At 42.1% G+C, this 23,162-nt stretch overlaps 2 protein-coding genes across 5 annotated transcripts; both read left to right on the top strand.

Moving 5' to 3' along the window:
• Positions 1-10,448: 10,448 nt before the first annotated feature.
• RIMOC1 (RAB7A interacting MON1-CCZ1 complex subunit 1) lies at positions 10,449-14,305 on the top strand. 2 transcript variants are annotated; one of them, XM_049794385.1, is made up of 6 exons: positions 10,449-10,550; positions 11,088-11,188; positions 11,598-11,744; positions 12,128-12,259; positions 12,471-12,585; positions 13,865-14,305. In XM_049794385.1, exons 1-6 carry the CDS (start codon positions 10,457-10,459, stop codon positions 14,152-14,154), a joined length of 879 nt encoding a protein of 292 aa, XP_049650342.1. In that variant the 5' UTR covers positions 10,449-10,456; the 3' UTR covers positions 14,155-14,305. The 2 variants fall into 2 exon arrangements, with proteins under 2 accessions (XP_049650342.1, XP_049650343.1); XM_049794386.1 differs by lacking the exon at positions 13,865-14,305 and adding an exon at positions 13,092-13,831.
• On the top strand, positions 13,949-22,458 carry FBXO4 (F-box protein 4). Of its 3 annotated transcripts, none has more exons than XM_049794383.1 (7): positions 13,949-14,057; positions 14,780-15,015; positions 16,674-16,894; positions 17,878-17,953; positions 18,483-18,661; positions 19,585-19,760; positions 20,814-22,458. In XM_049794383.1, the coding sequence occupies exons 2-7, from the start codon at positions 14,801-14,803 to the stop codon at positions 20,901-20,903; spliced, it is 957 nt and encodes a 318-aa protein (XP_049650340.1). In that variant the 5' UTR covers positions 13,949-14,057; positions 14,780-14,800; the 3' UTR covers positions 20,904-22,458. The 3 variants fall into 3 exon arrangements, 2 of the variants coding, with proteins under 2 accessions (XP_049650340.1, XP_049650341.1); XM_049794384.1 differs by lacking the exon at positions 13,949-14,057 and adding an exon at positions 14,318-14,618; XR_007505007.1 differs by lacking the exons at positions 13,949-14,057; positions 20,814-22,458 and adding exons at positions 14,354-14,618; positions 18,788-19,126 and having other exon boundaries at positions 18,483-18,606; positions 19,585-19,629.
• The last annotated feature ends 704 nt before the right edge of the window (positions 22,459-23,162 follow it).

The following is a 23,162-nucleotide window of genomic DNA, read 5'->3' as shown; positions in this document are numbered from 1 at the left end:
GCAGTGGACAGCTCATCAATGGCTTGGTTAATAATCTCGATGGTCCAAACCTTACACATCTAATAGGAAAAGCAGACAGTCATTTCTTGTGACATTTCATCTCTCAGTCACAATCAAATGAACAGAAGAATTAGTAAGGAAGGTAACTTAACTTTCACACAGGATGTATTGCAAAATCTGAAACTTTTGTTGTTAAATTTTTTATAAGGTGATTTAAAATTAACCCCTACCATTCACTCGTCCATCTTTGTAAAAGGCCTCTTAGAATCAGTCTTAGAATATTGGGGTTTCCTTCAGCTCTCCCATGGTTTTGGTAAAGTATATCTCTCTGATTTTAAATGTGATTCTACAAATACACACTCAAAAGGAGCTTGGAGGCCTGCTAAGCCTAAGCAGCAGGTTCCCTGCCTTTACAAACACACCGCTGCTTGTTGCAAAGCTCTCAGGCCTCGTGCTCTCAGTTTTACCAGCTCCAAACATCTCATCAAAGATCCGGATGGTTTGTTTCAGGGACCGGTTTGGAGCCATACCCTAACGGTTCACCAAAGACTTCTGCACTCTGCTTTTTGGGGTTTTGCAGAGTTTCAGGAAACACAACCATTTCAGATTGACATCAGTACCACGAAACACTCCCGTTAAAAGCTGGACCACATTGAGCGCACTGGTGACCCCCTGTGGCATCCTTCTGAACTCTCAAACAGAAAGGGCTTCAAGGTGTTTGACATTGTCTTTCTGTCCTCACCTAAGACTAGCAGACCCCAACCAGGTGCTACTTCTGTAGCAAGTTTGGTATAGAGATCTTTAAGTACCAACCGTAACCAGAAAGACTGGGTTGAAACTAATTACTATGGGAGTGGCAAAAAGGGTCTCAGATTCCCGCATAATTTTAAAGCACCTTTAGAATGTTTAATTCACCTGATGCTAGATTATTTATCCAAGTGATAAACATGATGCTTTTTTGGTTGTAATGCATTTAAATTGTTAATAAATTCAAGCAAGCACTTCCAGAGTTTCACTCAGCTTGCAAGCTATCCACAACAGGAATCAGAAAATTTGTCAACAACCTTGGATTTCCCATTTACCTCACAGGGTAAAACCTTGATTACCATTATCATGGTTTGCCCCTTCAGCAGTTGTGCACTGTAACAGAGGAATTACCTGTGACAAGAACAGTATGCTTATATTTATTTTCTTAATGCCTATGAAAGATAGGGTATTTGGTTGAACATAGGTTCCAAAGGGTACTCTCGGCAGTCACACAGCCAGGTAGCAGGTTTCCAGCAAGCCAACCCGAACACCGCAGACACTTCACATCCTACTCCACACAACGTATATGGAACACAGACTTGCTGCCCTACCAAGGAGAGTACATGCATTTGCATGGTTGAACATTCAGCTGTAGTACAGGAAAAGAGGTGGGGAGGCTTTTGACAGAGATGGGCTTCCCACTCATGTTCATCTGAAAGACACTGTTACATGAGTGTAACTTAAAAGGCAGCGTCTTAAAGAGTGGGAAGAAGGGGCAAGCAACCAGAGCAGCTGTTTAACCTAGTACTCTTCCGAGACAAACACTTGCGAAACCAAGGCATGACACCTCTGTCTTGAATTCTCAAATACATGTTGCTTCTTTATCCAGCCCATGACCCTTTCAGGAATGTTTTGGGGTTTTTTTCCTCAAGAGAAACCCCAGAAGAACTGGAAAAGCTTTAATGCTCAGTGGCACACAGATTAATACAATACCACAACTAGTAGATTTAATTTTGCTATGATCCAAGGGACTTAGCTGTATAAAACCTCTTACAGTGTCATAAAACTTTACTAAAAGCCAGATGAAGGTTCTTTAAGGGTATGTTACACATTACAGTTTCAGAAGGAAGTTACAGTCTCAGCTTACAGCCATCCAGATCAGCTTGGTGATCCAACTGCAGACTAGGTCAGTGGAAAAAATGGGCAGCATTCAGTCAGATAAGGGAGCTGACCTTACGCACCAAACCATCACATGACTCTAGGATTAATGCAATTAAAGATGGGAATATGCAGATAGGGACGTGAGTCTGGTCAGTCGTTTGACCAAATGACATTACTTCTGCGTTAGCTAGAAGTTGACAGTGAAGCAATAACCTAAATTACATACACAGTAATCTGTAACAGTGGGAGACAGGGGTGAAGCTTACTTGCTGTAACCAAGTTCTCCCAGACCAACACGTACAGGAGCCCGTAAATGAGATGTGGCAGGCAGAAGCATTCTTCTGGATGAAGGCATCTACAGTACACACCATTCTTTGATCATTAACCATATAATAGAAAAACACTGGTTTCCTTGCCTGTTGCAAGTAAACTGTTTCATTCCATTATAGAAGATTGTACACTTTATAGCTGCTTTTTAAAGAGAAACTACTTCAGCTCCCCCTCCAGCAGCAAGAGGCAGTTCCTATTTGTCAGTCTCTAATGCTCCCTTCTTTTAAGGAGGTCACTTTAGAAGAGAGAGGTTCTGGCATCAAAGTTCAGTGCATGCCACTTCTAATAACCCCAAATCAAACTGTATGTTCTGAACCTATTTAAATACAAATCAGGTACCATATTGTCCCCATTTCAGGTGGCCACATTGTAAGAAAGCAGCTGGTTTATATTTTGTCAGGGCACCACCTGAACTATACACAGAGTAGAAAGCAGGCAGAACAAAGCACGGTCATGCAAGGTTAGGCAAACACAAATACAACACACCTACAATGTCTACTAATAGTTGGCACTCACGTACCTCTCCAGAATAAATATATTTCACATTTATTGACACAAAGGTAAAATTCCATTACAGATCATCCTTATGCCCCGATTTTACATTTGGCATCAACAGTATGAATATCAAATGCTCTGACGTGGATATATTTCAGACTGAATACATAGCCTTATTTTAAGAGGACTGACTGAATTTGATACTTTCTTATTCAATGCCATGACATTATCCACTATGCCACTGAATTCTGGAAATTATTTCATAGTGCATAATCCCACAAACACAGAAGAAATCTTTGGTAACCATCCTCCACTCTCTTAGCATTATTCTGAATAAATTCCAGTTTTACACGACTCCCCTAGTAATTGCAAAGCCACACAGTGAAAGAGAGAGAGAACATGCATCTCCCATTGTGAATCCCAGAAACATTTGAAAGGTGATGCCATAATATTGACCATCTTTCTTACAGATATTATTAGATACAACAAACTCATGAAGCTCACATACAATAAATGAAGACCCTTGTTTAACTGTTTCTGTGCATAAATACAATTTTTTCTTTGCTTATTTTTAAGAGCAGAAATATTTGCTTCAAAGAATACAGTGATGAAAGACATGTGAAGGATCAAATATTCTTTAACACGTTTTAATAAATTCAGTTTCCCTCAAGTACTTATATAAACAACTCTTCTTATAATCCTCAACTATCACTTTATGGTGCAAGTCTGACATCTATGACTAAGTGTCACGATCCAGTTGTTAGTGAGGCAGCTCTGACCAAGTGAGCCACAAAACAGACTGTGAAGCTGTTTACCTCTTTGCTCGCTAAAACTCATCAGCTGCTGCAAAATGAAACAAGATGGACCTGAAGCAGACTTCAAACTTATTTTGAGCAAACTTCTATCACTCAAATCCACAGGAGACAAGCATGACTAAATGTCATTAATACATATAAATAAGTAAAAAGAGCAAGTACCTTGGATTAATTTTTATAAAGTGCTCCTGAGTTATTTACTAGAGGTACACCGTAACAGCAAAGCCTCCTTTCTAAGACAGCTAAACCAGCATAATGCCCACCACATGCACACAAATTCTGATCAAATCCTGAATTCACACTACACCAAATAAAATGGAATTTGTGCCTAATTTAGGTAGGTATGCCTTTGTACACTATCAAAGTTTGTAATTTTCTTAAATACAAAAACAGCAAAGAAGGTAAGTCATTTCTCATTTCAAAAATATACAAATATATTTTTGTTATATACAAAATATAACAAAAATATACCATTACTACTTAACATTTTACAAATATATCCCTAATTTAAGTCATTTACCAGAGATCAAATACATTTGTGAAATCTGTTGTGCAGCATCTTTCCTATGGCAATTACATCTGTCTCAGTTATAATCACTGTATTAAATTCAGAGACAGCTGTCCAACACTTAAATTACCTATAAAAATTTATGAGGACCACTATTATTCATGCTTGCAAAATAAGGGCATAAATTTATTCTTGAAATCACAGTAGTTTAGTGTCGTTCTAAGATGCCGTACCAAATACAGTATTATAATTTCTTCCAGGTTCTACAGGACTTGATGCATGCTGCTATAAACTCAAATTAGCCAAGTACATCTGTATGAATGTCCATGATGTCTCTCCTGTTCACTTCAAAGACAGATTTTGACCAGAGACTCTAGAACTGTTGGAATCTGCTAGATAAGGGATAATGTCTGACATTTTTTTGAGGCTTGTATGATCAGGTCTAATCTAGTTTTTCCATCTCCGTCTTTCCATTCAATTTTTCCATTACTAACTACTTCCACCTCCACACATACCACTTTTCTCTTTTCTTTTTTTCCTTCTTTTCCTGAACAATTTTTTTTAAACATTAAGAGTCACTTCATAACCAAAGCAAGCAGTAAATAATCCAGCAATAATCACCAGGCTTAGTACCTCTGGTCAGAGGACTAATTTGCTGAAAGGAAAGCCTCTTTCTTCCAGCTTTCTTTCTAAAGATCAAACCAGCACACCATCAGAAGGCTGAGGGGTGCCCTGATGGCCGCCTGCGCCTTCCTCGCGGGTTGGGGGGTGGTGGGCAGCGGAGGGGGAGGTGCTGATCTCCTCTCTCTGGAGACCAGCAACAGGGCACGAGGACATGGAATGGAGCTGCCTCAGGGGCAGTTCAGGCTGGACATTAGGAAAAGGTTCTTCGCTGGGAGGGTGGTGGGTCCCTGGAACAGGCTCCCCAGGGAAGTGGTCACGGCACCAAGCCCGTCGGAGTTCAAGGAACGTCTGGACAACGCTCTTAGTGATATGGTTTAGTGTTAGGTGGTCCTGCAAGGAGCAGGGAGCTGGGGTCGATCATCCTGATGGGTCCCTTCCAACTCGACATACTCTGCGATTCTATGAACATATACAGTTCACTTGAACCCAACAAAATTTCTCTCCAAGAGAAATTTTCTACTACTTTCTCCAAGAACTAGTATGAGTTCATTATCACCCCACTTAGGTGCCATAGTTCAAGAAAATTTGCACAACCTGCACAGCTTCAAAGTTCTTGAAGCTGCTAATAATGATAAAGTGTATGACTGCTGTGCAAAGCTGCTTTCTCTAGACAATGCTATATTTTTAATTAGAGCTAAAATAATTTTCCTAATTTGGATAATACTAAATATACAGAGGAACAACACACTCGTGTTTAAGTATTTTTCTTTAACTTTCAGAAATAAAAGATGTCACAACTTCTAAAGCAAGGTAGAACATGTATATCCAAGACATTAGTTGTTCTAATATGTTCAAAGTTTCAGGTATTCAGAGACATGAGGCTAGCCCAGTTTCACAGTTACATGTATCAGGACAGTTAGGAAGTGTTGATGGAATACCACAGGACAAAAATAATCCCAGAGTGTATAGTTACAACCGGTCTGTTCTCTAGCAGCATACACACTTACACACACAGAATGGCAGAAAGAGTATGTGGTTTGGAAGGAAAGAAGCAGCAGAATCTACTGTAGCAATCTACAGAATCAACTTTACACGCACACCATATATACATACCTGCACATACACACACAAGTATATTTATGTTAACCCAAAATAGCAGGAGAACAGTTGTGGCAATGCCATAGTCTTGGCTCTGAGGGACAAAATCATCACAGCTCTCCTTCTCCCATCAACCGCAACTGTTTACACACCACAACACTTCTCCTGTTGTGCGTCCACTAATTCAGGAACAGAGCCTGTCTAAACAGCCAACATCTTACACCTTCCCTTATGAGTAACAGTGGCCTTAAACACAGGTGCTAGGCACTGAAAGATCACAAATCCCACATGAATCCCTTCACCTGAGATAATTTTACCATACTGTAACTATTCCCTAAAGTAACTCTATGGAGTGAAACGGGTTTTTTTTGCTTCTACATAATTCATGTTAAGTGTCACCCAGAAAAAACGTTTTTTTTTCTTATACATGGAAAATTTCAGAAAAATACTGGCTGCAACTTTATTTTTGTGTGAAGCTCTGAGAATTTGAATTTTAAGATTTCCCAGCCCTGAAAAGAACGGTGAGAGGCAGTAAACCCCAAACCAGGCCACTGTCTTTCAAATATCCAGCAGGGATTTTATCTAAACAGGTTCTAAGGAAAAACAAAACATACGGCAAATTGAGGTCACTGTTCCCTCAAATAATCAGGCACCTAGTCTTTTACTAGTCTTCAGTGCTTCAAAGCACTTTGCAAGGTGTGGGGAGAAGACTAGCATGGGAACTCCAGAGTACAAAATGCAGCTTGGTGGTTTAGTGCTGGGGGGAACACAGCTTGAGGAAGGGATGGACGCGGGGCTGTTCAGAGGCCCCTCCAGCCAGGAGCGGGGCAGAGCCCAGGGGAGGCGAGGGCTTGCCCACGGCAGTGAGGAGTCCGCACGCCAGCCGGCTCAGCCCAGCCGCTCTTCCAGGCTCTGCAGTCTCTCAGGTGTTCGCCCAGAAGTCCTGCCACCCCCGTTCCTTGCAAACCAGCTCCCAAGAGGGAGAATGTAGGGTATCAGACAAGAAAAACGCTTGAAAACCACGAGAGATGGCTTCTGCTCCCTCACACATTTCATGACAAAATCGGGGTGCGGTGGGGCAGTGGAGTAAACAAATAAATAAATAAACAAACAAACTAACCCACCAAAAATCGAAGTGGACATCGCCACCACCACCGCCACCTCCTTTTTGAACATTTGTAGCAGCCTCTATTTTACCAGCTTGGTATTAACAGAAACATACCTCTCAGCCACTGATGAGAAAGGTCAAAACCAGATTTCAGTGTATACTTAAAGAATAAGTGGATAACAATTTCTGGAAAAAAAGTCATTGCATATACATCTAGCTTTCAAAACAGATACAGCTAACATAAGCTGCAGCAGTGCCTGGAGCACAGCAAGAAAAAAAAAAAGATACTACTTCCTTTATCAAATCAGTCAGCACACAACCACTTCGGCTTTTTTGTTTGGGTTTGTTTGTTTTTACAAGAGATATCTTGAAAGCTGGATGACATCTCCTTCAATATTAAGGGCTGACCCACCTGCCCACTTGACTAGTTATGAAGAAAGCAACGAAGAAAGCAACACAAAATCACGGCTGGGAATTGAAACAGAGAAGCAAGGGCAGGACTAAATAAGCAGAGGATCTGGAGAAGGGAACCTATCAATGCAGTGTCATTCTTCAGTCCCAAAACTGACAACATGCAAAGTGTTGTATTTCACGTAAAACATGAAGCGCCATCTCCTCGACTCTCAGGTATGATATGGCTAACTACCATAATACTTTTGATATTGTTAACACAGCTGTTCCTGAGATGGAAAATTGTATCTGGTTGTGGACTATGCAGGAATAAATGACAAAACTTATCCAACCAAGGCATTAAGAGATTTCTTCTAGAAATCAAACCATTTCTGGAAGCAAACAGAATTTTGCCTTTTAGGTTTTACTTTTTTGTTGTATTTGATCTGTTTGTGTCACGATCCAGACTGGACAGACCAGGGAGTTGTGTTTAATTTGAAATTCCCTCGGGCTAAATTAAGGTGAAATGACACCAAATGATCAGTTAAAGATTTTATTCATGACAGAAGCAAATTGAACTGGGGAGGTGTGGTAGTAGGTGGCAGGGTTTCTCACAACAGGAATTGGCATAAGACTACTTCTGTAAGCGATGTAACCATATACATCGATTCAGGGAGTAAGGAGATCCCTCCCGTTGAGCCCCGCGGTTCAGAGCAGACCCCCTCGCTTTCCAGACTCCTCCTCAGAGAAGGGCCCAGGGGCGGCTGGATCCGCTCCTCGTCTCAGACGCGGTCAGCGGTTTATGTCTTGAAACGGATGAGGTGTAGGGATTGTGGAAAAGGAGGGGGAGAGAGAGAAGAAGATAGAGAGAGAGAGAAAGAAAGAGGGAAAGATGTCACCGGTCCTGGGTCCAGTGTTGGTCCAGTCACCCGAGGGGTCCAGTCCTGGTGGGCTTGCACGCCCGGGGCTTCAGTGTGTGTCCTTTTATCACCCTTGCCCCTCCTTTGGGCAGGCACCCGAACTCATCGGGTTAATGAGCAGTTTGGGTTTAGGGGTCCTTGGTGGAGTAACTTCTCCTTCCCTGCAGACCCGGCCACTGTTTGATGTTTGTATCAGAACAGCTCATCAGAGCAGGGAGCTGCGCACCCTCCAGCACGCCCTCCCCCTCCTGTTGCTGGTGTCTCAGCTGATGGGCTTTTCACCTGGGCTCCTTGCTGTGCAGGGTTAGTCTTTAAGCAGAACTTGCCCCACCACAATGTTGGAGACAGTAACTCTTTCGGTCTCTCACAGTTTGGCAAGTCTTTTGTAACACAGGCAGCAGCAAAAAACATCTGAGTCTGTAAGCAGATGCTTTTCCCTACCTCAAGTACCCCAGTAAATAGCACTTTTTTCTGTTAGTTTGTTTGTTTGGTTTTTTTAAAGTACTTCAGTGGGACACAGGCACTAACAGAATGAACAATGTATGACTTCAAAAGGGGGAAATGTCTTTAGTCAATTATTCTTTTAAAATATTCAAGCTAACAAAATCCAGAATATTGTGTAAGCTCATGATACATTACTCCAGTGGACACTGAGGTATTACCTTTTTCCAGGCAGGTAAAGAGATGGAGAAATCTAGAGAAGCAATATAGTGAAATATAGAATTTTTATAACCACACAACGTAAAATATTTGATGATCTACTGTGGGGTAGTAGCAAGTTTTTGTTAAAAATAAAAGGAAAACTTACTATTTTCCTCTTATAACATGGAAACTCTTTAGCACTTCTTAAGTTCATGAAGTGTGCTATCTAAAGTTGGACAAAAAATTGGAGCAAAAGTCTCATTCGTCTAACCAAAGGTATGCGGTTTTAAGATGATTTAACTGTACTTTCACAGTTGTACCTCTACGTATTATGTACTCCAGTACTAAAATTGTTGTGGTTTAACCCCGGCCAGCAACTAGGCCCCACGCAGCTGCTCGCTCGCTCCTCCCCACTCCCAGTGGGGTGGGGAGAACTGCAAAAACAGCAAACCTTGTGGGTGGACATAAGAACAGTTTAATAACTAAAGTTAAATAAAATACTCATACTACTACTAATAATGATGAAAAGGAATACAATAAAAAAATAAAACTAACAACAACAAATCCCAGAAAAGTGATGCAAATGTAACTGCTCACCACCTGCTGACTGACACCCTGGCTGCGATCTGCCCCTCCCAGGCAAGTCCCCCAGTTTATATACTGAGCATGACGCTCTATGGTATGGAATATCCCTTTGGCTAGTTCGGGTCAGCTGTCCTGGCCGTGCTCCCTCCCAGCTTCTTGTGTACCCGCTTGCTGGCAGAGCACGGGAAACTGAAAAACCCTTAACTTGGGATCAGCGCTACTTAGCAACAGCTAAAACATCAGTGTGTTATCAACATTGGTCTCATGCTAAATCCAAGACACAGCACTGTACCAGCTACTGGGAAGAAAACACACTGTATCCCAGCTGAAACCAGGACAAAAAAGTAAGTAAAAAAACAACCAACAGAGATGTACTTATTGATAAAAAAGTATGACTTTGGCCTTAAAAAACCTCACGGCCCTTTGGCACTCGCCTCAGTTTGCAAGACCTATTCCGCAGGGAGGCTGGTGAGCATCGTTTGACGGGGGGGCAACGCAGGGAAACGCCGAGGACCCTCCCCGGGGACCCTGACACAGATCTGCAGAAGCCACAAAGGTGTGTTATCAAAAAAGCTTTAAAGTCCACGTAAAAAAATAAAACGGAGGTCCCGGCCTTCGGGGCGCAGAAGGCTGGCCCAGCAGGCCCGCCTGCCTTTCGCTGCCCGTCGGCCTGGCCTGAGGCAGTACCGGGGAGGCCGGAGCGCCCCGTTCCTCCCGCTGCCTTGGCCCGGAGGCCAGTTGAGCCTCGCCACCGCCGCGGTGCTGGCAGGCCCAGACGGCGGGAGCGGCATCCCCCGCCGGCCCCCCCGCCTCGCCGGCCGCCGCCCCCGCTCCCGCCGCCCCCGCTCCCGCCGCCTCACAGCCCCGGGGAGGCGCGGCCCGCCCGGCCCCGCCGCCGCTGCGCCTGCGCGCCGCTCCCCGCCCCGGCGGCCCCCGCCCCAACGGCCGGCGCCGCGGGCTGGCCCGCCCTGGCGGCCGCCCCGAACCGCCGCCGCGTCGAGCCTCGCGGGGCGCCGTTGGCGGGCGGCGGGCGATGGCGGAGGCGGGGGGCGCGGGGTCCGCGCTGCGGCCGCGGCTGGCGGCGCTGGGCCGGCGGCTGGCGGCGCCCAGGGGAGCGGGCGGCGACGGTGAGAAGGCCGCAGGAGGGAGGGGACGGGGACGGGGCCGGGCCCGGGGCCGGGCCCTGCCCGGCGTTCCCGCGGGCCCGCTCCGCCCTCTGCTGCCCCCGGCTGCGGGGCAGCTGCTGGGGCCTCGGCTTCTCCCGCCTCCCAAAACCAGACTCGCCCCAGGAGAGGCGCGGCCGGTCCCGGCCCAGGCCTCCGTGCGGAGGCTGCGCCCGCGGGTTTTTTCCGTGGAGCAGGGCGGCCGCGGCCTAAAACGCGTAGCCGCGCGTTAGCGAGTCGTGCTGTTGGCGTGTGACTTCTTTGCAAGTGGAGTGTGTGGCGTTGGTTTTGAGACATCGGGCCGTAACCTTGAATGCCCTTAATTTAGTCGAGAAAGGTGTCGTCTAACAGGAGAGCGGGCCTGTTTACCTGCTGTATTACTCAGCTGCTCTTGTAGATGCTGCAAGGATGGATAAAACCGTGTGAAGTGGAAAGGGAGAGGAAGCAAGGCTCTTGCCGAGTGCTTTTCACTGCTAAGGAAGCGTTGTATTCTTCCTTCAGATACCTTCTTAGCAAAGGGCTCCGCTACTCTGGACAAATTGAAGGACCTCTGTAACGAAGGGAAAGAACATCCTTCCACGCTTTTGCAGCTCTATACGCAGGTAGTATATTTAAAGCCTTAAGAGCTCCCACTCAATAAAATCTACTCTGTAGGGTATGGGAGATGGCTGGGTGTAGGAAAGAGGGTGCAGCAGAGAGGCGATCCCTCTTACTCGGTGTGTGTGGTCAACATCCACAAAGTGCAGGGCTGCTTTTGCCTGGATTAGATGATGACTCGAAGTCAATAATGATTGTGCTGGTACTGCAGAGAAAGAAAGGGGTTTGAGTTTACGTTCACTGTCGGCAATCTTGCAATACTTTTAACTTGCAGCTTTTGTAAACTAAATGTTAAAAATTACCTTAAAATTGTCGTGTTTTATAAGCTGCAACGAGTTTGTATCTTACTGCACACCACCATGTGATTGTTTTGCCGGTAGCATTTTTATGTTGTGTATCTTCTTGCTTTCATAGGCTGTCTTAGACATTACGTATTCTGAGGAAAACCAGCTTGTGGATGAAGATTTCCCAGAAGAATCTTCCCTGCAAAAAGTTAAAGAACTTATTTCTGTTCTTTCAGAACCAGAAGACCTAGTGAGGGAGTGCAGCATAAATGAAGAAGTGAGTACTAACGTTATTCAGCCAGAGAATTAATTATTTCATTATTTAAAAATAAAAAATCTGAAATAGGGTAGTGGTATTTGCATTTTTGATGGGCAGAATTTAAGATCTTTTGAAAAACTTTCAAGTCTTACTTGTATTTAAATAGCGATTCCTGAAAGTATTTTCTCAAATGACTTGTTGTCTGTTCACAGTTTTTCTTGCTAACATTTCATGATTCCATGTGCTTTTGGCAGTTTAAATCCAAAGCATCATGCTTGTGTCTGTGACTGTTAAGTACAGCCTGTAAAGTTAAGAGACTGAATATAACACATTTTGCGTGTATATGAGTAGCTAAGATGGTTTACTTTTGGGTTATCCCAGTTTGTTGGATTTTATTTCAGCCCATCAACATCCTTGGTGCAGAGTTGTTAGAATGTCTTTACTGGAGAAAAGGAGCCCTGCTTTACATGCATTGTCATACAGCAAAAGAAAGGAGTGAATGGCTACAAGAAAACATTGCCATATTTAAAAAGGTAAAGGAGATTTTAAAGTTATATGAGCATGTGAATACACTTTTTAAAGTTTGACTCTTTGCTTATGAAGTACAGCTGCTTGGTTTTTTTCCTTTTAAATAGGGTTGTGGGGAATTCATAGTGGGAAGTATTTCTGGCGATCATTAAATTAATCAGAACTTATCTAAAAGTTTGGGGTTTTTTCCCTCCTTTTTTTTTTCACTGTACTCAGTGTCTTAATGATGGAGTGCACTACCTGATGAAGATGCTTAGCTTTAGATGCCCTCTTCAGCTAAATGAAGATGTCTCACTTCAAGATAAAGACACAGCTAAATTACTCAGTGAAGGTAAAAAAGAAACCGGACAAAAACAAACTCCCAAAAACCCTACAACCTGCTCTTCTTAGCAACTGCTCTACTTTATGAAATGCTTTATTGCATATTTTTGTTGTTTGACTGCATTTTTATTAAAAAACTGTCACTTTTTAGAACAACAAAAAATAGATAGGACAGATAAGCAGGCAGCAGTGTCCCCCTTCTTTTGACTCATGGATTTTAGGAGGTGTCAGTGCTCATTTTCTCTGTGTGTTTGGGTGCACTGGAGGAAAGAGAACTGAGGCAATGGGTGTTTCATGCATGGCATGCGTGTTTTACAAACTTCCAGGTGTCAGTTGACAAATGTTGAAAGCACAAATATGACTGCAGAGGATGCTGGATGTTCCCATGTTGGTCTTCCTGTTTAGACCTAGGAGAACGCAGATAGGAACACAGAATTACTGACTTCACACAGGTAGAAAGTATGTGCAGAATTGGTTAGATTTGGCAAACTTTCATTCTGTCTCCACTTCATGTAGGTTGTATTAGTGTAGTGCATTTCCATGAGGATCTGAGGCTGCATCAGTGTGCTGCAGGTAGGGTGATGCAGCAGCAGGGGATCTGTAGGGTAAAACAGCTGGTGCTGAGAACATGATGTCCACGTTGTACACACTCCAAACTAGCTCAGCTCTGGCTGTGGGGGGATGGAGCACCTTCTTGCTTAATTTCATCTGAAAGTGGTGCTGCTCCAATTCAGCTCCACAATGCAGAGCCAAGTTCAGTAACTGGTTTGTTAAAGATTTATTTAGCAGGATTTGTTTCTCCATGACCCTGTACATGTATGTAGCTTCCTATTCAAATACCAAAGCTGGTTAACCTGAGTTAAGATGATGCTCAAACAGCATCTTCTTTGAGGCTTAAATTGTGCCAGGCATAGAAGTATTAAAAAATAAATATGCATAGTCATGCCTGCGCTTAATGCATTGTAAAGAAACACTGAAATTCTCCAAGATAAATAGCAAAACACAATTATCACAATAATATTTATATGCAATCTTTAAGATTTTAGCATTATGGAGGGGCAAAACAGGTAGAGAAATCAGCAAGGCCTTGATCCAGGTTCTCTTCTGAGCAGTGTCGGTCATCACATGGTTAAAATTTGGGGGTTTTGGTGTACCTCTTTAATAAGCTTATACTGCCTTTTTGGATTCCCCCCCCCCACTGTTACTGGAAAAAATAATTTTGAAGTTAACAAGCTGTGTACTTGCTTATTACGGAGCAATAAAGTACTTGATCTACATTATCTTTGCAGGTATATTTAGTGACACTCACTTACTGGCAATGATGTACAGTGGAGAAATGTGCTACTGGGGACTGCGACTGTGTGGAGAAGGGAGGCAGGAAAGCCTTGAGACGATAGGTGCCGTCTCTAACAGCGACCCGGGCTGCAGATCACAGAGCGTGCCGCTGGATTTCCGAGAAACGGGCAAAAACATGCTAATGAAGTATGTGGCTGCCTGTGAGGGGCCTTTAAGAGGCCGCGGGTGGAACACAACAACAGCAAAGGAAATGTTGCGTTACTTCGCGACATCCCACAACTAAAACCCGCGGCTTGAGCTGTGCTGGAAGAAACCTTGTGTCTGCAAAGCACGCTTGGGGAGCTGGTCTCTGCTCCAGTGTCTGACCGTTCTTCTTCTCAGAATGTATGCTCCTCTTACATTAAAAAACGTCCGTTCAAAGAACTCCCGTCATACAGCTCCAACGACTACCGTCACCCCCCCCCCCCCCCCCCGGTACACTGGGCGAAGGAGAACTGCGCGTCCTCCGCCCCGCCTCGCCCACCGGCGCCGCCGCAGTAGCTCCGTGGGGCGGCGGGGCTTCGGCGTTCAATGGCGGCCGGCGGAGCGGAGGAACGGGGCGGTTTGGAGGCTGCCGTGCGGGGTCGACTCCGCGTCCTCCGGGAGCGTTGGACGCGGGGGACCCGCGAACGCGGCGGTACCGCCGCGTTCGCGGGTCCCCCGCGTCCAACGCTCCCGGAGGAGGTGAGCGCCCTGCAGGCGCTGCCGGTGAGTGGAGCCCGGTCAGGGTGGGTTCCGAGGGGTTGGTGGGTGGTGGTGGTGGTGGTGGGGGGGGGGGGTGTGGTGGTGGAGAAGCTCAGCATCCCACCTCTTGCATCTTCACTGCTTAATTCCCGAGTGGTTAAACGGCTGCTCTCGGCGGTTTTCAGATCGACGTGCAGCTGAACATCATGTCCTTCCTCTCCCCCCAAGATTTGTGCCATTTGGGAAGCACGAGTTGTTATTGGAGGGCGGCTGTGCAGGATCCGTTGTTGTGGAGGTACTTTCTCCTGAGGGATCTCCCCTTTTGGACATCCGTTGATTGGAAATCACTCCCAGATGGGGAGATTTTTAATAAAGCCTTTTCAGAGGTCAGCGATAATGCGCTGTATGATTACATGGCAATGTAAGTACCTTCATACTCTCTTACGCGACTTAACACTCTCTCTACAGCAGGCATGTGGACCCCACCTGCGTGTTTCTTATTTACAGCAGTAAAGCTGCGCTGTAAGCCACTGCTTAAATTCTGATGTGTCTCAAATCCATTGTTTATTTTGGAAACGCAGTTTCCTGTTGTTCGGCAGTTTTGTCAGCTCTTTCTGGTTGGAATTCAACAAGAATGTAAAATGTTGGAGAGAAGACAAAGCTAATGTTGTAAAAAAATTAAAGCTTTTTGTGAACCGCATGTCTGCTATGCCACAGAAATACAGTCATCTCGGCAGCTGTGTGTACTGTTGGTAAAAATGTGTTCTTTGCTCTCAGTACAATGACACGGGGTTTCTTATTTTAATAAAAGTACTAAGAAGTCTTCAACTGCAGCAAATGGAATGAATTTTCATTTTTTTCATCTTACCTGGAAGACCTAAGGGAAAAAAAAAAAGGGGTTTTTTTTGAATGTGCACAGAATATAAGCAGTATTGCTTTAGCTCTGGTGGTCAAACGCCATTAAGAAAAGACACGTGTTTCAGCTAGTATAGTTGAAAAGCATAGCAGCACTCATAATGAGTTTGGGTGACTGAGAAGAATGCTTAAGACAAGCAGATTATTCTGTGGGGGTTTTTTTGAACTTCATTCAATTCCCTAAGTTAATTTGGAGTAATTATCTTTTTTTTAATTTGCATTTAAATTTTCGAAAGGTGGTTTCATGAAACTGTTGTTTCACTACAAGTGCACTAAACCTCTGCAATCTCTGTGCCCTTCATCCACACTTTACAGATGGGGAAAGACGTGCCAGGAGTTTTGAAGTGCAAAATAGCTACTGGTTTTGAACACCTATTTCAGTCTCTTTAGGTCTGAATATGTAAGAGCATCACCTGTTTGAAAACACCTGTCACTAATTTCCATTGTGCCTGTGAGCACTTGCTGCTTTTGCTGATCTCAACTGAAGCATCTCAGTTTGGGTGTAGAGGAACACACATTTAATGTTGCCTTGAAGTGATTTGTCCAGCAGCAGCCTGCGGTGACCACAGAAGCAAAGACTGAAGCTGCTTCTCTAGGATGTGTGTCACTTCTATGACTCTTAATTCTTTCCCTTGATTACCAATGTCTTTTCATGCCTTCCAGCTTCTGCATCAGATAAGCACATAAGCTTGCAAACACTTGTCTCCTTTCACAACACGCATTCTCTGTGCCTACAGGGGAAATACTCCTTTTCAGGTGGAGTTACCTGTTTCGTAGTTCATAAACACAAAAGCAGTCAAATTAAGGTTTGAAATGCACTCATAAGTCTCGTATTTTTTATATTGTATGTGACTCACGAGCTTTGATGTTATTTTACCAATATTGTGTGTTCAGTGAGGGTGGGGGATTTTGTTATTTTATTTTTTAAAGTAAACTAAAAGATACATAGGTCCAAAAAGTCAGTATTTGGACTTCAAAAGGACTGATGCCTTTACCTGCTTTGTACTGGTGCTTGAAACTACCAGTAAGGAACGTCATCATTTTTACCAGTGCTTGAGTTGTACCGGTAACGAAGCGTGAGAAGCGTGGGACCTAAATCAATTTATGTTGTTTGATTAATACCTCTTTTGTATTTTAATTTCTAGTTGCATCTATTTTACACAGATATAAAAAAAGCTGTCCTCAGAGCAGAAGAAGTTTGAAATCAAGCCGTCCCCGGTATGGGGCTGTGACTTCCTTTTTGCAATCACTGGTCACTCAGGCAGAACCTCGCTTTGCTATGTTTGGGCCAGGTTTGGAAGAGCTGGATGACTCTTTAGTGCAAAAGATGATGACGTGCCCAGAAGTTCTGCTAGTAGCTGGCTTACCTCAAAGACAAATTCATGGTAATGCTGGTTTTGGTTTTTGACTTTTTTATTTCATAAATAGATGTAACACAAAAAACATTGGGGGAGAAATGGAGAAAAGGGATGGTTTTTTTCTCCCCTTGAAACTCAATAGCGTAATAGTAAAAAAAAAAAGTTTCTCTTTGTGTTTATTCTGAAGGATAAATGTAATAAACTTTTGCGATAAAATTATAGCTGCAGTGAATTTATGCTTAAATTTGCACAATGTCACAGGGATCATTTTGCTCATTGTACTTATATTTTGATCCTAAATTCCACATCACACCTGCTGTTGTAATGGATAAACACAAAACTTTATTTAGATACTGCTTGCAGAAAATGGCTAAAAAAACACACTTGTGTTTTTATACAGGAAGTCAAGACTGATCCTTTGTATGATTCAGTCCTGTGTCAAATGGTGTAAATTTCATTTAGAAGAGTTACAGGAGCAGGTGAAGGATTTTTTTCAAAGTTTAAAAACACACGTTTTAACATCTGTAAATTCACTTCAGTCCAAACCAGAGGCAAAAGCCTACTACTTTTTAAGTAATGTTTACTTCAGCACAGCAGAATTAGAATAATTAAATTGTATTTATAGAAAGTGTGAAAATATGATTTCTTAATAGTGTTACCTTTTTTTTATCATAAACATACTAGAGCCTTTGCTATGCAGTTTCAGCTAATAAACAAGTCTAGCTCCTCTCTGGCTTAGGTTTCTAGATTCAAGTCTAAGTATCAGAAACATGGAAATGCCTCCTTGTTTTCTTTTAATACTATTGAATTGATTTCAATTAAATTAATAGACTGATCAATTAAAGCGTGTATAAAATTTCATCATAAAATAGTAAATATGCTGCCCCTAACAGCAACTCCTAGGCTTGGATGTATCCATTTTATAGCACCACTGGAATTTTCAGCCTACCACTTGGTTGTATTCAGTAACCAAATAGCTGTAATCTCATATATTCATTTTTTCCCTGTAGGAATTGGATCAGGAGTCAGTTTTCAGTTTAGCAACAATCAAAAATTCAATATTCTGACATTGTATTCAACCACCAGGTAAGATTTGTTCTCCACCAAAAAAAAAAAAAAAGTACTGTTTCTCCGTTATTTCATACTTTTCCCTGTGTTTTTGTCATGTGATTTTTATACGTGCATTCACATGCATGGATGTCCCTTATAAACTGAAGCTTCAATGCATATCTTCACTTTTTCCTTCTTTCCTTCCTTCTCCAACTGCAAAATTTTCACATGTAAGCAATAAACCTTTTCCAAACCTTATACATACCAAATGTGTATGACAAATACATAACAGATGCTTCTGTCCCTCTTGATACCTTGATTGATGCCTTTTTAAAACACTATATAAACTCATCCGGTATTTTCATATGCATCTTGCAGATTGCTAACCATCTGTATATGCACACTAGAAAAGAAGGGGGTGGGTGGGAGGAGGCAGGGAGAAAAAAAACCTGTTTTGCTGGCTCAGGCCATTTTCCTGTCCCTTTCCTGTGCTGCCTAGACTCTCAAAATTGAGTTTTTGCATTGTCAATTAACCTGACTACTGAAATATTGAAATATCTTTCAGTGTGGAAAGGAGGAGAGCAAGGGCAGAGCAAGCTGTTGCTGTGAATAAGATGTTCTACCAAGAGAACAGTGTAGTAGGGAATCAGCAAGCCGTGCACTACAGTGTAATAGCTCAAGTGAAAAAGGTGTGCGAAGTAGTTGATGGATTCATTTATGTTGCTAATGCAGAAGCTCATAAAAGTAAGGGGTTTCTCTTTATTTTATTTATTCATATTTTGTGAATGATTAGAATGTCATAAAAGATTGCAAAGAATATGCAAGACATCAAAATCCATTTTCTGATTCTTTCAAAGTCTGCTTCATTAGTGCTATTTCTTCATGGCTTATCCAGTCGAAGAGGTCTCCTATCCTAGACACTCTTCCACATTTCCCTGTGAGGGGTTCTGGCCCCTTCTTTCATTTATGGCGGATACTGATATGGTTTCTATCTAAGCTACGTGTGGGAAATGATCTGGATTTAAAAAAAGTCAAAAACCCAAAACCAAAAACTACCCCTGGCTGTGGTTAGGAGAAACAGCCTGAAATGCCTCTTGTGGTGGTGTAATAGCCTAGAAACAGAACCTTCTCCAGGAAAACTGCAGTAAAAGATGCAAAGAGTGCCAATCAAGATAGTCCTATAAGAGGATAATCCAAATACCTATTATGGTAATTGTCTTTACATTTATCAACTTTAAATGGAGGGAAAGGGCCAGCTCAGAAAAGAAGAGAGTAAAAAAAATGTGAAGGGATATACTAAGGAGAAAAGTGCCATCAGTAGGGAAGGGCTGCTGACTGTATGGGGTGTGAGTATTTCTTAATGGCTTGCTGCAATTTTGATCTCTGCGAGGTACTTGGAAAACACTGTGGTGTTAAGGACTGGAATAGGTTGCCTGTAGAATCTATGGAGCTCTTTAAATAACATCTAAGTGTGACATGAACATCTGTGTGACATGAATGTGAACGATCCAGCCTTGGGATAAGCAGAACTAGATAATCTGGCCATGTCCCTTCCAGCCCTCTTGTTTCCTCACCTCTGATATCTTAAATATTTGAAAAGTTAAAAAAAAAGTTATCCTTGGGATTTGCATATATTTAATACTCATATATTAAAAATTGTTTCTTAGACCATGATCGTCAAGAGGAACTGGCTCGTATTTTGGCAATGATTGATCCAGCTCTTGGGCCTCCGAACAGACCTCTGCTAGTTTTGTCTTGTGTCTCTCACATTGGTGCGAAAAGAATTCCGTGTGTTTACATGGCACATCAGTTGCAACTAAACCTGCTACATCAGCCCTGGATGGTACTTGCTTTTAAACCTTTTATTTTCTGTTTCTCTGTGGCTTAAATTTAGTTTAGGCTTATGGTAGTTTCTGAACTGTACCTAGCTAAGCAAGTGCAGCTTTCAACACTAGTACATGAGCTGTCCACTTAGGTGAAGAACTGAGTTTCTCTGGTCCTTTAAGATGAAGCATTGGCCTATCTGAACTATATAGGGGAGATAAGTGGCTTGCCCAGGAACACATGAGAAACTTTAGATGGAGCCAGAATGTAAGGAATGACAAAATGTTGGTCTCAAAGGGAGTAAGGAAGCTTCAGTTAATTTAAATTTCCTGAGGACGACCCAAGGCCTTGGACACAAGGTGGATTTTTCTGACATTTTCAGGAGACTGTTAATTTTTGCTTGCTTGACGTGATTATAGAGTTTTTGACAAATCAGATTTTTACCTAGCATGTGAGGTCGAGAACCTGTTCTTTTATGCTTGTCAAACACAGTATTTATCAATATGGCTCAGCCACACATAATTTATTTTTGGTGACGTTGTGTGGCCGAAGAATAACACTTAATCAGAAAAAAACAAAATCCTGATTTCAGATATTTCCTTTGTTTTCATAAGGAAAATGTTTACAGGCTTTTTAAAAAACATACCATTTATAATAGCCACTTCATAATACGTTACAAAACCTGAGAATTAATAATGTGCATTGAATTCTAAAGCTAACAGCATTTTTGCTTTAAGCGTTACAAGAAGAATTCTCAAGTAGATTCTCCTCCATAAAGTAAATATAATGTTCCAGAATAGCTGATGGAACAACTGAAATAAAATTCACCTTGATGCCAAGAATACGAGGCTCTCCTAATGGGTCTTATAAGTACTTTTGTAGAGTAGTGTTTTCTTTTTGTACCTTACTCTTAAGAAGTCTTTTTTTGTCTAAGGGACCTTTAAGGGAGTGATGAAAATTTAAATTTGATGTGAGTATTTCTGACTTGAAGAATAGACATGGAGTGATGCTAAAATGCTGTTAGATCCTGTTACCTGTTATGTCTAATACATTAGCTTTTTTATTTTTACAGGTGCAGGACACTGTAGCTGCAACTCTAGCTGGATTGCTAAATGGAATTGAGTGGCTCCTGGAAGAAGCAAATTGTAAAAATGCACAGTAATGGAACTGCGCATTGTTTTACTGTATGGAGACTTTGGTGTTTTACAGTTCAGACAAAGTAAGAATCTTGTCCTGGCAAAGCACTGTCAGAAGGGAGATTTAAAAGGCAAACCTGCGTATATTTTGGTTCATGTACTTTAATAATTAACATTCTTCCAACTGTAGTCCTGAATTAGAAGTACAAGCAGGATTGCCTGGATTCCAGCAACTGATGAAGAAGTGATTTGGGGGGGACAATCTGGGTGGTTTGGGTTTTTTCTGTCTTTCAAGCAGGGGCCTTAGGGTGCAATCTTTTCACAGTATATCTGGTAATCTAATCTCTTCTGTAAATGTACGTAACACTAGGTTGGTTTATCAGCACCCATTTAGTAGGTGTATTTGACCTTGACAGTGATGGTTCCCAACCAAAGAAAATATACTATACATTGTACAGTAGTAAGTTGACAGAAAGACAGTATCCCTTCAAAAGAGTGAATTCTCCTGTATTTTTTCCAGAAACAATGCCTAGATAAGAATTAGCACCTGCCAGAGAATTGTTGGCCCAGACCAAAATTCTCAGAAGCAAACAAACAAACTACCGTATATGAATTGGTTGTTTCTTGTTTGTGATCTTATTTATTAAACAACCACATAAGACTTCAGCATCTTCTGCTTTCTGTTGCAGTGAAATTATTAGCTTGAACTGGACATTCCTCTGATGTCATGAATAAATGTTGAATCATTAGTACTCCAGGACATTTATCAAATACACAGGACCTATCAGTTACTCAAATACCTGTGGCCATTTGCAGATGTGAAGTGTACTTGGCTTGAAATTTTCTACAGGGTTGCAAATATTTTTATAAAAAGGGAAACAACATTTCAGAGCTGGAATTGCATTTTCCATATTGATGTCATTTGGGATAGTCCTAGTCTTCCACCTTTTTGATGTTTTTTAATTATTGGATGAATGTTCAGAAACTCCCCTTGGATTTCTTGACTGTGCATGGAAATGCAATAGTCTCACAATTTTTTCTTGGTACCTAGATAAATGACGACATGGTGCGTGTTCAGCTGTAACTGCCCTTAGTCTGGTATGTGTGTCTGATGCTCAACACAGCTCTGTCAGAAACATTCTGTTTGAGAATTTTCTTATTTTTTAATGAACTAGGACAGACACAGGAAGTGTTGGGTTTTTGTCTTGGTTTTTTTTTTTTTCATCTTTAGGCACAATTAACTCAGCTTTCTAGACGTTTTTGTATGTCTTCTAATCAGGACCTGTGGGATTTTCAAGGGGAGATCAATGGAAAGCTATACCATGATAATTCTGTGTTTTATCCTTTTTTTTTTTTTTTAATAGGGTGTGTGTGCTTTGCTCTTTAAAATAGAGAAGACACAAAAGATTTAGGAGTATTTGGGGGAAAATTCCACACTTTGTGACTGGGTGTATGTGACCTTCCTGCTAGTCTTAATAATCCTGTAATGATCTATCTGTAGAGTGTTGAATGTAGCAACCTGTTGCTATGTTAGCTACTACAAATACATTTTTTTATGTGAGATCCTCATTCTGCTTTCTTCGTAAGGAATAAATTATTTTTAAAATAATGATATTTACAGTCTCTCTGTGTGTGTTAAGCTCCTCCGCTTGCATGCACATGTGCATGCGCACAGTGTCTGCAGTCATGCTGTCATGACAGATAACAAATCATCGTGTCATCATTAGTCATTAATGAACAATGTTATTGTATGTTATCTGTTTAATTAACAGGTATTAATTCACTGACATTTTAAAGGGTCAAGATAATGTAGGGAATATTTTTTTTCTTAACTTAAAGAACATAGCTATATTAACTTAAAGATAGGATAACTTAAAGAATTAAGGATCACGAGTTTTAAGGATGCAGGCTAGGAAACAGAGTGGGTATTATAAGTCTGTGCAGTCACAGAGCTCCAGCATTACAGGAATCACAGAGCTGGTGGTGGGGTGGCTTGTGTGATTGAGTACTCTGGTGGATCGATACAGGCAAGGAAGATGAGTGTGTGAAAGAACAGCTTAAATGGACAGAGGTATGCTATGGAACAGGCAACCAGCACGTTGAGAATTCATATGCCAAATAGTTGCAGAGGTGCACTGTGGATTTCATTACCACTACGTTTTAGGTTTCACCTAAAACTTCCTACTATATAAATTTCCGAGTCTGCTGTGTTTAGCAGCATAGTAAGTCAATTAAGCTTGGGACTTAAATTTACGAATTCAAAGTGAGTTAGATATGGAATATTA

The sequence above is a fragment of the Accipiter gentilis genome, chromosome Z, assembly GCF_929443795.1.
Source record: "Accipiter gentilis chromosome Z, bAccGen1.1, whole genome shotgun sequence".
Taxonomy (NCBI): domain Eukaryota; kingdom Metazoa; phylum Chordata; class Aves; order Accipitriformes; family Accipitridae; genus Astur; species Astur gentilis.
Note: the sequence above shows the minus strand (reverse complement) of the source record. Positions and strands in the feature narration are given on the sequence as shown.

Coding starts and splice junctions, on each gene's coding strand:
- RIMOC1 (XM_049794385.1), top strand. CDS start 10,457: ATGGCGGAGGCGGGGGGCGCGGGGTCCGCGCTGCGGCCGCGGCTGGCG. Junction 11,745..12,127: donor AGTGCAGCATAAATGAAGAA/GTGAGTACTAAC, acceptor ATTTTATTTCAG/CCCATCAACATCCTTGGTGC. Junction 12,260..12,470: donor ACATTGCCATATTTAAAAAG/GTAAAGGAGATT, acceptor CACTGTACTCAG/TGTCTTAATGATGGAGTGCA.
- FBXO4 (XM_049794384.1), top strand. CDS start 14,442: ATGGCGGCCGGCGGAGCGGAGGAACGGGGCGGTTTGGAGGCTGCCGTG. Junction 15,016..16,673: donor CTGTATGATTACATGGCAAT/GTAAGTACCTTC, acceptor TATTTTACACAG/ATATAAAAAAAGCTGTCCTC. Junction 17,954..18,482: donor ACATTGTATTCAACCACCAG/GTAAGATTTGTT, acceptor AATATCTTTCAG/TGTGGAAAGGAGGAGAGCAA.